Source organism: Acartia tonsa, chromosome 2, assembly GCF_053477335.1.
Source record: "Acartia tonsa isolate MP-2025a chromosome 2, ASM5347733v1, whole genome shotgun sequence".
Lineage (NCBI taxonomy): Eukaryota > Metazoa > Arthropoda > Copepoda > Calanoida > Acartiidae > Acartia > Acartia tonsa.
In genome coordinates, this window is record NC_137261.1 from 7303972 (window position 1) to 7318800 (window position 14829).

General features: G+C 32.1%; 1 protein-coding gene across 3 annotated transcripts; it reads right to left on the minus strand.

Moving 5' to 3' along the window:
- Positions 1-4969: 4969 nt before the first annotated feature.
- LOC145335366 (deoxynucleoside kinase-like) lies at positions 4970-14809 on the minus strand. 3 transcript variants are annotated; one of them, XM_080181126.1, is made up of 11 exons: positions 12654-12790; positions 12314-12477; positions 11709-11773; positions 10332-10439; positions 9737-9800; positions 9023-9110; positions 7157-7266; positions 6829-6910; positions 6230-6355; positions 5861-5967; positions 4970-5307 (listed from the first exon to the last, which is right to left on the minus strand). In XM_080181126.1, the coding sequence occupies exons 2-10, from the start codon at positions 12460-12462 to the stop codon at positions 5893-5895; spliced, it is 867 nt and encodes a 288-aa protein (XP_080037252.1). In that variant the 5' UTR covers positions 12463-12477; positions 12654-12790; the 3' UTR covers positions 4970-5307; positions 5861-5892. The 3 variants fall into 3 exon arrangements, with proteins under 3 accessions (XP_080037252.1, XP_080037236.1, XP_080037243.1); XM_080181110.1 differs by having other exon boundaries at positions 4970-5432; positions 5851-5967; positions 12653-12763; XM_080181117.1 differs by lacking the exons at positions 4970-5307; positions 12654-12790 and adding an exon at positions 14752-14809 and having other exon boundaries at positions 5807-5967.
- Between the last annotated feature and the right edge of the window lie 20 nt (positions 14810-14829).

Sequence of the window (14829 nt, forward strand, 5' to 3'; positions counted from 1 at the left end):
AGGATATTTCTTAAACTATTTAACAACAAATTTTTTTTTTCAAGCCAAAAAAAATTGATTTATTAAAAAATTTACCAACGCAGCTATTCCATATTTATATAATGTATGTATTTACTTCTACTAATTGTATATTACTGTTACTAATACTTAACTTGAATAAATATAGTTTTATCTCATTTTTTATTTACATTAGTGTAGTTAGGCTTCCACCTAAGAAATATTTCTATACAATTATGTTCCTTTTTGTATAATTTTGGACAATACAATAGAGGCAATAAACAATAGATAAAATAAAACAGCAGACAACCTATCATTAAAATGCATGGAAGTCTTGACTGTGCGCTAATAAATTTTGTCTAACATGCATTATATTTTCTTTCAAGATTCAAATATATAAAATGATGATTAGTTTTAATACTTTAAATGATTGGGTCAAATGCAGTTTACGGTAAAATGTTTCTGGTATCAATTCTAAAAAAACTAACCGACAAAAGAAGGTCTGCAAATAATCTGGAATAGTCAATAGTTTTTTCTCAATAACATACATTTATCTCGCAGTGCGCATAAAAGCGCGAAAAAGTCTTATTTTCCGAGTTTTTTCTTCCATGAAGCTTTTCATTTGCAACATTGGATCTTGACTATTCCAGATTATTATTAGTCCTATGAATGTCGCTTAACACTGTGAGCGGGAATGATTTGTTCGTTCAGCCGTTTGGCAGCCTTTAAAGTTCATAGTTTTTTGAAGATAATCAGTACCAGGAACATTTTACCCTGAACTGCACTGGATCCAAATTTTCTATTACTTTAAAGTTAAGGAAGTATATAGATTAAACTAATACAGTTGAGTATAGGAATACATTATATATAAAATGTAATTACAGCTCTAGTGCCTATAGTAAAATCCTCTAATATTCATAGTAAAATTTCCTAGGATCTACTATAAATTGTTTTAAATTTTAGCCGAGTCGAAACTTAATATATGAGAAATGACTGCTATTTCAATGTATTGGTTCTATTAAATGCTACTATTATATAGGGCTCGGCAACAGCCAAAAGCAATTAAGCTGTTGAAATCGGCCGCAGATGTTAGAGGAATAAAAAGGCACCTTTGCTTCATATTGATCAAACCAGCCGAAATCAGGTTCAGCTTGTGGAGGCTGCACCTGTATAAACAAAAAGATAAAATATCACAGTCATTTTCCACTAAAGAAAAAATACAACCAATAGACATTTTTGCAGTAATCCCATTCCATAATATGCTTAAAACAAGGATGTTTCTAAGAGTAAGTACATTTCAGGAAAGGAAAGAATGGGAAATTTTCTGAAATATTGACATTATTTTTGTGTTATATCAACTTTTTATAACATCTATGGACAATGTATTCGAATGAAAAAAAAACATGCCAGAACCTTTGATAATCTTCCCTGTAATGGAGAAATTTTGTGTTTAACAAGACCAGAGATAAATTAAATGAAAAAATTTGCCCCACTAATCGCTTAGTGGGGCAAAATTGTTTTCGTGAATAATCCACCAAAATCACATTAAAAATCTACATTAATTAAACAAAATCATAGAAGGGTTAACATAAGATTAATAATTGCATTGCATTTAAAGGCGGTATTAGATTAAATAAGTGTTGCTTTAGTATTATAGGAACTTTTTTATCAATAAAAGAATCTTTTTTTAAAGTAGAAACGTATTCCTTTATCCGTGAGAAGATTATAAAAGTAAAATACATCCATATTGTAAGACCCACTTCTAGTAGTAAGAATTAAAGCAATAAATCTTTTGTTCAGTTTAAAAGGTCTTGATAAAAAGTTTCTCTGTCTTGCTAAAGAAATATTTTTACAATTTACAAAAATATTATTGAAATTCAGACGATTTAGGCATAACAAATATTTTTCTGCCCTGTAAAGTCTTACAAACGGCTTAAACGATACGACTAAAAATAAGATTAATTTGGGTTTAGGTTAAGATTGAGCTAATTTTAGGAAGATGGCCTAACTTCAATGATATTTTTCCTAAAAAAACATTAAATGACAAATTAGTTAAGCCCTACTAAGATTGTTTTGGTGATTTTGTTAGGATAATTTCAAGTCTTGGTATTCAGAAAATGATTTACTTATCTGGTGTATAGAATTACAAATAGTATCATCATAGATTATGAAATATAATAATAGCATCGCTTAATTCTGTTAGGTTGCATTTCGCTCCCCCCTTTTAAAGTTGTTGTACTTTATAGTAAAGCTCTAGTATGGTTTGACTGTATTGTAAAATATGTATAAAAATTTACAATACAAGATATAAGTTTAAACTTTTTCTGAATATATCTTTAAAAATAATTTGCATTAAGTTTGACAGATTATTGTGTATGATTGACCATTTAGGGTTATACATTTAATGCCCAGTAATGCAGGGAGTAAGGGAGGGGACAATGGGCAATTAATTCAATTTAAGAGTATTTGCTGAAAGACCTTGAAATCCAGATTAATCCAGAATATATGGGGGAAATTGTAAAGGGAGAGTATACACAATACAGAAAACTATAAAATAAGAAGAAAGTTCCAAGAAAAAAGCATTCATTTGAAAATTATATTACCAGCACATCAGACTGACGTAACCATTCTGTAATTAATAACTAGAAAAATCTCCCTAGGAACCCATTTAACCCCATAACCCAAAATTTAATTATATTCTTAGATTGTTTATTAAACAAATATCACAATAAAGTTTTTATCTATGAAATGATATTTTCTGGAGAGAAAACTTTTTTTAAACCAGCCACATCATAACAAATTAAGTTTATTGATACTTGTCTGCAATATTAAAAACTAACAAACGAGTTAGCGGCATTTTGTGCGCTAGTACCCAAAGTCTGAGACTCCTAAAAATTGAATATTCGATCCATTGTCCCCTCCCTCACTCCCTGCCAGTAATGGCTACATTAAAGTAAATGTAACTCTACACAGGGTGTGGACCCTGTCCCGATTTTGTATTGGGTCTTTGAGATCAGCTAGTAGTGTCAAAAATGTAAACACATTAAGCAATTGCCAGCAAACGAAAAGGGTCTCCACCACTTGGGCCAGGTATTTATCTGAATTACACATCTTTACTTATATATTTTATAGCTACATTTCTAAAGCGTGTAAAAGAATATAAGCCAAACCGTCGAAAACTTTACTTAAACCTTAATGAATTGCATTTTTGTTATAAAAAATAAATATACCTATTGATCAAGGTTTTTACATTTATACTTATGCATTTATCTGCCCTACAAGCTGTACAGGCGCAACCCTAACCACTTACTTATGAAAGGTCCACTCGCGATTTGAAATATTTTTACCACAACTGGATTTTGATGCAAAGACCTTCTTAGTATAATGTATGAAAAATAAATTCAATAAGTCTAAGGCGAGGAACAAAAATGAATATACTTAGTTATATCCCTTTGAAGTTTGCTACGCTTGGGTTATTCGTTGTTTTCAACAAGAATTTTTATTTTAAACAAAATGATATTTTGACTTACATTTTAAATGTCTACAACAGTTTTTGAGTATAACCTTAAATAAGCAGGAAAATCTACTGTGAAAATAAAATTTCAAATATTATAAAAACTTTACATGCTACCCACCATTTTACTTATCTATAATACAAAGTAGAACGATGTCTGTCTGTTTGTTTGTACCGAAGGATCTCGCTAACCGCTGAAGCGATCGGGTTCTCCCTTATAGGGTAGCTTTTCATAGGTCCCGGGAAGGTTTATAACTATTTTCTTGGGAGGTGGGACACCCCCAACCCCCCAAAAAATTAAACCCCCCCCCAAAAAAAAAATATTTTTTTCTTTTTAAAACTAAAATCAAAATAGTAGGGTCGACTACCCCCCCCCTAAAAAAAATTTTTACCCTCCCCCCAAATAAAATTATTTTTTTTTTAAATTTTTCTTTCAGATCTCAAATACCTACGAAAAATGGGTGTGATCAAACCTCTTGGGGCGAAGCCGCTTGTTCTATTATATAAAGTAGTAAGTGTTTTTATGTCTGTCCCGAAGGATCTCACTAACCGCTGAACTGGTATTGTTCTCCTTTACAGTGAAGCTTCTTATAGGTCCTGGGAAGGTTTTAAACTATTTTTTTAATTCTTTTTTGAAACTCAAATTTAAAATGGGATGAGATTGACTTTTCCCCTTCCTACCATAAGTGCCCCTAGAGGCTTCTAGGGGCGTAGCCGCTAGTTCTATTATATAAAGTAGTAAGCGTTTTTGTCTGTACCGAAGGATCTCGCTAACCACTGAACCGATATTGTTCTACTTTACAGTGAAGCTTCTTATAGGTCCTGGGAAGGTTTTAAACTATTTTTGGGGAGTGTGTATAGAGGCTTCTAGGGGCGTAGCCGCTAGTAGTTGAAAAAGCAATAAAATACTTTTATGGTTTTTGTGTGCCAAATTTTAAATAAAAAAAGTACTAAAAAGTCATTAAAATTAACAATCCGAATCCGCAATTTTAATTACGGATTCTGGATCCCAAATTTGTTTAAAACCTGGGCGGATTGCCAACCCTAATGAAAAATTAGCCTAAAACCTTCCCAATACATTTTTATAGTTTCCCATAAAAACCTAATCAAATCACAAGCTATTTCCAAGATATCAAGCTTCAGACCGTTAAACCTTTCTTAAATTTTAGGATATACAGTAAGTACTTAACATACAGTAATCTTCCTACAGACATACTCGTGTTAAGAGCAGATGCAAGTTATTGAGATTCAAACATGATTGGTAAAAAGGCAGAAGCAAAGAAACCTATTATTCGTAAAAAATTGTCTATGATGATACGATACGATACATAGCTCAGAACCGGTAATAATCCAGCGGAAATAAATCAGATTCGAAGCCATACTGAAAATCTATGAAGGTCGGACTAACATTATCTAGTTGTATACAAGCTTTGCTGCTCAAAAATTTTAATTTACAAATTTTAAACAAATAGGTATTTTATTTTTTATAAAAAAAATCGTCAAAAATGTCTTTTAACTAAATTAAAAATATTTACAAAAATTAGAAAAATAATAAACAATAAATCATTATGCTGTATAAAATCTAAGGCACGAATTTTAATTCTGTTTGATTGTTTTTACAATAAATACCAAAGTTTTACAAATAATCTTTGGCTACAAATGAAAAGTATACATGTTCAGATTTTCATTAAAAAAACAATAGCAAGGACGATAATGTCAAAAAAAATATTCAAATCCCTGAATATAAGACAAATCACAATGTAAAGACTTTAAACTTTAACTTACGTAATTATTTTCTGTTTGGTAAATTTAAAAGAAATGTAGTAGAAAAAAAGGTTTTTTTATTATATCAATAGAAGAGACAAAAGAATGTGTGCTTTTCTAAAGATGAGTAACTACTATACGTGAAGTTTCAAGTTACCTATGGACGGTCAGGTCAACAAAAGACCTTGTGAAGAAACCAGGGTTTCGGATCTGCATTGATTTTTTGCGGATCCGGATCCTCCAAATTTGGTCAGTGCGGATCCGGATCCGGATCCTTGGCAATAAAAATAAAATCACCAAACTTTTCAAAAAATATTTATTCTTTATTTCGAAGTCAAAAATACTTTTAATTTTCAAGTCTGACCCTAAACCTTAAAGATTGGCTCTCATCAAGAGAATGTCTGAGATTTTATATAAATTTAGGTAGATTTTTCCATTTTTTCCGCATTTTTTTGAGTCCAAGGATTCGGATCCGCATTTTTTTGCGGATCCGGATCCTTGGACTCGAAAATATGCGGATCCTTGCGGATCCGGATCCAGATCCGAAACCCTGGAAGAAACTTCATTAATACTACAGAATATTACAAAATTAATATATATAGATAGATATTTTGATATTATAAAACAGGTACAGGAACTTCTTTACAATAAAGTTCAGATTTGTCTACGGGCTTCAAACCTCTGATCTCGTTCTAAACAAAAGTAAATCAATTACAGTTTGTGTTCTAAGTTTCCATATACTAGAATAAAATGGAAACCATGTTTTGAAATTAATCCTGTTTTATTATCCCGGTCAGGGCCCAAAAAACAAATATCTTATTTAACATCTGCGGAAAACGGTCGTCAATACATCACTAATTACCCTTTTAAAGCAATAAACATACCATATCTCAAATTTTTGGCCAATTTTCTTTGTGATTTACATTTCAATATTTTTTAATATTTATTTATTACCGTGTATTTATCATAAATCTTAAGCATATCTTCAATGCCTTGATCAGCGTCAAGGACGAGAACAGGTGCTGGGGGAGCTCCAAACTTCTCTGCCAGCAACCAGTCCTCGTAACATTGGTGTAGATGCTACAGAAAAAAAAACAATAATGTTAAACTTTTTCGAGTTATTTAGATACCGTAATTATGTAACATATGACTTTCCTAGGAGCTTCTAAAGGACACCTTTGAACCTTACCAAGCCTAGCTAAAAGGTATGAATATTCATCGTAGCTATACACTGTGAGGGAAAGCACCATCTTTATGCAATTTATCACTAAAGAGATTACTTCGTGCTTTTATTAATAAATCTATTATTTAATAAGTTTATGATCTAACTAAACAAATAACATAAGTATTTCTATGATCTACCTGAATAAAATCCATGGTATAGTATGTCTGTGATCTAATTAAATAAAACACATAGGTTTGTCTGTGATCTAACTAGATAAATAAAATACTAACATAGGAATGTCTATGATCTATAAGATAAACAAAGTACACGGGAATGTCTAATGTCTATGTTCTATCTGAATAAAATCCACAGGTATTTTTAGGTTTACCTCAATAAAATCCATAGGTACGCCCGATTCTTCTTTTCTTCCCCGCTTCCTTAGTCTGTCATACGCAACCTCAGGACTTGTTCTGAAAACATTAAATTTAATGTTCATTATGTAATCGAACTCCAAAATGGATTGTTTCTTATTATGGATATAATGTTTGATGTGCATTGGTTATTGTACACTAAATTGTTAAATTCTAATGAGTTCTTGGAAAAGCGACCTAATTTAAACTTCAGTTAAACATATAAATAAAAGCAATTTTAATTGATAGGTCAAAAATACACATTTTTACTTACCTAAACAAAGAATAAGATTACAATGTAATTACCTGAGGTAAACAATAAGATCTAGGTTGATATCCATATTTGTCTGTAGGAATGAGAACCAGGAGTACAGAACATTCAACTCCGCGGACACCAAGGTCTCCTCCTTCCTGTGCTTCAGTACAAACAATACTTAGGTGATTAGTCAACTGGCTGGACCCACCCCCCGACCATAAAGGGTTAAGTGTCAGTTTTACAAAGCAAAATTGTTAGATTTAGTTAGTAAAATAAAGCAGGAATAAAAAGTATCTAACAAGGGAAATAATTTTTTTTATATTGAAGGATCAGGAAAATAACCAAAACGGCTCTTTTGGGGGGTATTTGTGCCCGAATAATAGCTTATTTGTGTCTGAATAATAGCTAACTACAACTCATAGTGATCCTCAAATAATTCAAAAATTAATTCACTTGTTGAAAATAAGGTGTTAATACATTGCATTATTGAAAATAAATATTAGTTAAACAAGTCTTTAAAAGAAGCACAATATTATTTTTAATCTCTAGATTGAAATAAAGATCATCAAATGCAAAAAGAAAGAAACTTAAAAAAGAAATATAAACCTTTAAAGCTCAGGTATGAAAATGATTTAAGTATTTAAAACTTGAAAACTGTAAAACTGACTTTAATAAAAAATAAATTGAAAAAAAACACAATTTTTCAGAGGCTGATGATAATATCCTTTTTTTAATAAGTTAGTATTTTCTAGTATGGTAAGCAGGAACATGGATTTGAGTTATCAGGACAGGGATAGCAAGGTAATAAAGAAAAATGTTAATTGAAAATGAAACAGTTCAATGAAGAGGATTGAATTGAATAATAATTCTTAATAATAAATATTAATAGGTACATATGAAATAAGTAAATATTTTAATGATATTATTGTAATAAAAGTTTACTTTATTATTATTATACACTGGTAAAGATTTTATGAAAACATTTTTACATTATTCCAACAGTAAAATTATTAGGTATGCTTTAACAATCTTTATCTTATATAAAAAGAATGGATAGCAATGAATGAAAAATTTTTACAATGTAGTTAAATTTCTTCTCCCCCCTCTCTCTATTTCTTTCCCCAATTTATGTAGTAAAAATATATTTGCTATTTTTCAATTTCTCCCCCCCCCCCCCTTAACTTTATTGGATCAATTGAGGGATCAAGGGGGGGGGGGGGAAGTTTTGACACATTTGCGTAAACAGGGAGTATAGGCTTTATCTTTGGACTGAGAGGATAGGTTATTAGGGATAAAATCATTCTTATATGATGAATTTTCCCAAGTTTTAAGATTTTTTGGATAGGCCTCCAGGTTCCGGAGCTCCAGGCCTCCAGGTCCTCTCTGTACAGGTAAAAATAAAAAAATAATTTTTTTTTGAACAGTTAGAAGTCAACCTATAAAACAGAATATGCATATTTTTAAATGTTATTCACATATTTGAAGAAAAAAAATGCATATTTTATTTCATAAGTTGACTTCTAACTCTTCAAAAAAAATTTTTTTTTTTCATTTTTACCTGTACAGAGAGGACCTGGAGGCCTGGAGCTCCGGAACCTGGAGGCCTATCCAAAAAATCTTAAAACTTGGGAAAATTCATCATATAAGAATTATTTTATCCCTAATAACCTATACTCTCCGTCCAAAGATAAAGCCTGTACTCCCTGTTTACGCAAATGTGTCAAAACTTCCCCCCCCCCTTTATAGGTATGCAAGAGTTGAACTAAAATTTGCTTCATGGAACTATCCTTTTTTTTACTCTTTTGAACTGTACATGAGTGACTGAATTATACAAAATGTTCTATCCCTGTCCCGATGTTGTCAACATCCACTAATCAGGATCCAGCAGCCTCTAAGTATTATCGAGTGTTCCTTGCGTTTTCCAAGAAGCAAAATCTGTTGTTCTGTAGGGAGCGCTCAATTATCTTCACTGAACAATCAGTGGGCTGCTTCAACAGTTTTAACCTGAATAAAGCATATTATACATCAAGTGTCATTATAAATGGGTAGGTACATGTTAAAAGTGTAGATTTTGGCAGGATTTTGGTAAAAACTAAAAAAGTACGCAAAATAAAGCGATGCAGGTTAATTTTGGACGGGCAGATATAATAAACTAAGACATAAAATTCAAAGAAAAATCAGAATAATCATAATAGCTCCTAGTATGGCATTATGTATATGGGAGAGGCAAAAATTTCTTAATTACACCTAGCTGAAATTACCCTTCTTGTACGAAATTAACCATGTAAACCTGATTTGTGAATCAAATAATATAAACAATCTCTATCATAAGATGTTTTATAGTATTTTTGGTTGGAAAATCACTTCTCCTACAATATCAAAGTAATGTCGCAATTTCTTCTCTTAACGAAAATAACTGCTGATTTCAATCCCTTTACAGTATTCAGCCTTTTGGCTAAATAGCAGAATTTTTGGAAGTTTAGGCCAAAGTTATATAAAATTTTAATAAAATAAATGTAAGGGAGCATTATAAGAAACCATCATAGATCTAGGTATCATGGAAATCTATTTATGATAGAACCTTTAAAATTTGGCATGATAATACTGCGTTCTTAATGATGAAGGATTACCTGGATAACTGAACATAGCTCTGGAATTGGAAAGACCATCTCTTTGGATCCTCGTACATCTTACCTAAAAGTAATATCAGTATTAAAACCAGTTGAAAATACGGTATTATCCTCTTAGAAATTTTTTTTTCTCTTTTGAAAATTTGAGTACCCCCCCCCCCCCCCCACCCCCCGACAGCGAACTATGAACTCTGGCCGCAGCGCCCGTCTCCCTAGCCTGCCTAGCCGCAGCGCTCGGCCCCCTTGCCTGCCTAGCCGCAGCGCTCGGCTCCCTAGCCTAAAACCTAACCTAACCTAAAATAGTTATTCGTCGGGGGGGGGGGGGGGGGGATAACGCCGAAAATACTTAACTAAAGTAACAGGATGTCTTACTGTATGTGTGTAAGCACCGAAATATCTCACCGACTGTTGGATCGATATGGCTCTCCATTATAGTAAAGCTTTTTTAAAATCCCGGGAAGGTTTTGGGGAAGAGAAATCAACTTTATAAAAAATCCCCACCCGATTAAAAAAAAATATCTTAAAATAAAATTTAAGGTGGTGGGTGGACCCAAACCCCTTGCTAAGGGCATATTAGCTAGTTTCATTAAATTACCTAAAAGATTGTGTCCATTTACATCACACCAGTCTGTCACAGGTTCAGGGATTAATTCAACGTCTGTGAACTTGTTGAAATAATTCAACATTGTAGATTTTCCGCTGCCTATGAAAAATGCAAAGAAGTGAGTTCTATAAAGATTAGATTTCCTTACTCTACATGAAGAAAACGCATAATCAGTTAACGAATGATGAGAAGTTTGGTAACAACTACTGTATTTTTTAATGCAACAGGCATAAAACTAAATTAGGTAAATCTTAATATTAGCGTTGTGGAGCCGGAGCCGGGAGCCGCCATATTTTGCTGGAGCCGTAATTTTCGTTAAAAAAATAGAGTTTAAAATATTTGGCTATTATTATTTTGATTTTATATAAAAGTACATACAGGGTGGGGCAAATAAGACCGGACAAACTTTAAACGGCCATAGCGCCAAAACTACTTGACCAATCAGGACGTTTGACCACACTATAAAAAGCTTAGGTAATGACCTTTTAGCACAATAAAATCTTTGGACGAATATGGACGTGTACAACGAGCTGGCCGCGCATATGTTCAACAAGGCAGATTCCAAATGCGCCGGTGGCTTAAACTGGATTCTCGACTAGGGCCTACTAAATCTGACCTCAGCCCATCAGTAGGTGAGGTAGAGTTTTGTAACTTGCTGGGGATACTGTTAGATGCATAAGTAAGACACTAGAAAATACTAGAGCTCTCTATCTGAAATGGCTTGGCCGTAGTACGCCAGCAAAGTGAAACGGGGCAGATTTTGAGATGTAAAAAAAGTCAAAAACTCTGAAAATTTCTCGGTTCTCGACTTTAGTGACCCATATGGAACTTAACAACTCATTTTAGACTATGGGTTGCGCTGACAACCCTAGATAAATCTTCCTGCCATTTCTAAAAAGGTAAAGAACGTCATTCTAGCTCAACTATGGTCCAAATAAGAGCCTCCGTGTATAAGGGTAGCTTGAAAGTTGGGCGAATTTGGATCCTGCGGTTACTAACATTCCTAAGGAAATGTGGCCTCCTAGCAGCCCGATCTTAATTCAATGGACTTTTGGGCCTGGGGCTACTTTGAAGCATGCACCAATAGACGTGCCCATACCACAAAGACCTCCCTCATTGCCAATATCAAGGAGAACTACGCCAGCTTGGACAGGTACATTTTGACCTGGACCTGCCAGCGTTTGAGGAGGCGGGTAGAGGCGATGATTAAGGCTGGCAGCGATTTTATTGAATAATCTAATAGTCATATACCTGTATTGCTTGCCAGTTTTTAAAATTCAATAAAATCTTTAAAATTGACGATTTTATGTTCATTTGTTTAGAAGTTAGAATTTGTCCGGTCTTATTTGCCCCACCCTGTATATGTACCTATATTTCCTTCTATTGAAACAATGAAAGGTCTGTTGTTTGCTTTCATTTCGCAGGTCTTCATCCTTAATATATAAATATTTGTTATCATAAAGATCATTTCAAAACGACAACAACCAGGGCTACGTCATCTAATCTTTTTTTATTGCATGTAATATAAGGGTTATTTATCGCATCTTATTATATAGACTGGTTTTCGTAGATATTAAAATGAAAAATTATAAGATTAAAAACAATTTTATTAGTCTTGAGAGGCCAAAGGCCCGGCTAACCAAACTGTATATTAAATTTATGATTGTAATTTTCTTATTCGTGGGAACTTGTCTACAGCGATACGATACATGATTTTTCGGTATGGCCCAAAGTCTAAAATCTTACTATTGTAAAATCTCAAGCTTCAGACAATCAAGCTTGCTACTAAGATTGATTTGAATATAAAAGAAAGGCCGGCAAACAGAAGGATAAATTATATACCATACCCAATGTTTTACAAATAAATATTATTAAATAAAAAATGTGTAAATGACGAAATAAAAATGAATCAATTGGCCAAAGCGCGCATCTAATATCAAAATTTTATATCTTAATAGTTGAAAATTACTTACGCCGGGATCTTTGATTTTATAGTTTCTTCCTCCTTCAAATGAATTTTTTCAGGCATTTTGTTGACTTTATGTGACCTAAAATGCTGGGACAACCTTTGAAGAAACGCTTTGATGTGAATTTTTCCACAACTTCTCGGGATAACAACCATCCGAGTTCAAAACACCTTGAAACAAAAATTAGCGCGAATAATATGCTTTTCTATCATAGATTAAAAATGACCTAGCTACATATGATTTTTTTGTTTTATAGAAAATTCTATTTCATGATATCTTAACAATGAAAACCATGATTATATAAATTTAAAATAATTTCAGTAAATGAATAACATAAAAAACTTACGTATTTTTAGTCTATGATGGATACAACAGGCATTTGTTACGCCTAGTTCGCAGTTATTTGATGATTAAGATTAACCCGGGAAATATTGTAATGGAGGAAGTGTTTACATCTGCTAGCAGACGGATATTTAATTTCAAAACAAAGCGTTCCGCACGGTACGCGGCATTTTTTATGGATAAGGATTATTGAAAAGAATTTTTAATCTTTTTGGTCTTTTTGGTTATAAAAATAATTCTACTTTATATTTTAATTTGCCGTTACACCCCTAACATCTAGGGGCTCGGTATACTAAGAGACAGGAAGAGGTTAGAAAAATAGTTTAAAACCATTCCAAGACTTAAATTCTAAAAATAAAATACCCTGAAACCATTACAGAATCTAAGTGAAGCTTATCTAAAATTAAGAACCTTATCGGTTCAGTAGTTACTGAGATCTTAAGCCTAAGACAAAAAAAACCTTACATTAGATATTTAACATAATATAATGTATCTTTCTGAAGATTGTAAAGCACGAAACTTAAAGTTAAAGATAAATAAAATTGAAGTAAAAAAAAAAACGTTTTAATATAAATGACATGATATATTTTTTTGATTTGTAATTCAATGAAAATATTTAAAAAAAACCTCTAGCTAAAATACTTGAATCAGACCAGAAAAAGAAAAACACTTTCAATAAACTGAACAAATAAGGAAAGCATCTAAGTAGAACCGAATAAGAGTTACTAAAGTGCCTTGGAAAATCTCACTCGATTTAAACTATATATTATGCAAAAAAAAAGTCTGTGCGAACTTGGCCTATTTCATATTTAGCTGAAATGATGCATTATTTCAAGTAGATATGAAATAAAAGAACTTGATTGAAGAAAGTTATAGTCCTATGACATGCACTGCACATTTAATCTATATATTTAGTCCGTCTGTCAAGCTTCAAAAGATGTGAGTGTTATTTTTTCGTGATTTTCTTTGAATTTTCTCTCATCTTGCATATTCTTAATTTTTTTTATTTTGAGACAGACTAAAACGAACATAATTAAATTTCATGCATTAACAAACTTCTGATCCAATCACTTCCCACTTCTTTTAATCTTTCTCATCTCTTAATCTTTCCAGATTTGCACGTCCTAACGTAATAGTCATTTTATGACATTTTATGAAATTAAAACTTGAAAACCAATAACTTAAAATTCCTTTTTATCAATAAACAAATGAAATCAATGTGAAGGCCATATAAGACTGATATTTTACATTTTTATGTTGTTTGCTTTCGACTTACAGAAAATTGTTCTTGTTAAAAGCAAAGCTATTGTACAATTACATTTAGGATAGGACCTCCGTAACCGACAACTCTGATGGTTTGTTTAGACATTCAGAGTCGTCCTATTGATTTAAAGATTTACTTTGCTTTTTCAAAGCTAAGCTTTTCTATAATTAGGGTCAGTCCGTCCGTAACGGATAACTTTTTTCGTTAATTTAGGCATTTTAGAATTGTCCTATCGATTTCAAACTTTGCATGGTGTTTCAGTAGTTATGGTCATTTATCATTACCAGAACGTCCGTACGTCCATTTTAAACAGGTTGATTTTTTTACATTTTTAACACAAAATTATGTGATCTAATTATCCGATTGTTGGTATAGTAATTCCTGGGACAACAAAGACAATATTAAAAGCAATGCAACTCCATAACCAAGTTCTAAAACATTATTCTGGATCAAGCAGTTTTTCAACAAAACTTACAATTTTGCTTCGACTCTTATACATTTATATTCTGATTATTCAGTTATGACATTATACAAGTGTTAATGTCCGTTTGTCCTACCGTTTCAGTGCTTTGCTTTTATGGATGTTGTCATCCTTGTTTTCTTTACTATTAGGTAAATATAAGTTTTGCAGATCTATAACTACCGGATTTGTAGCTTTTAAAACCAGTCTTTGAATGATTATTTTTTGGTTGTATTTTTAATGGGGATATCATCAATTTAATAGGCAAATCATTACTGCCCATACTAATAAAGTTTAAAATGTAAATAATCCCCCATTTAAAGCATTAATGAGAAGACCTAATTTCATTTATCAAAGACGTTGGACTTAAGCTAGTACCTTGCATATAAGTATTAACTCTAACACAGTTAAATATCTTGTATTCTCATTTTAGTCTAAAATAAAAACGAATATGAT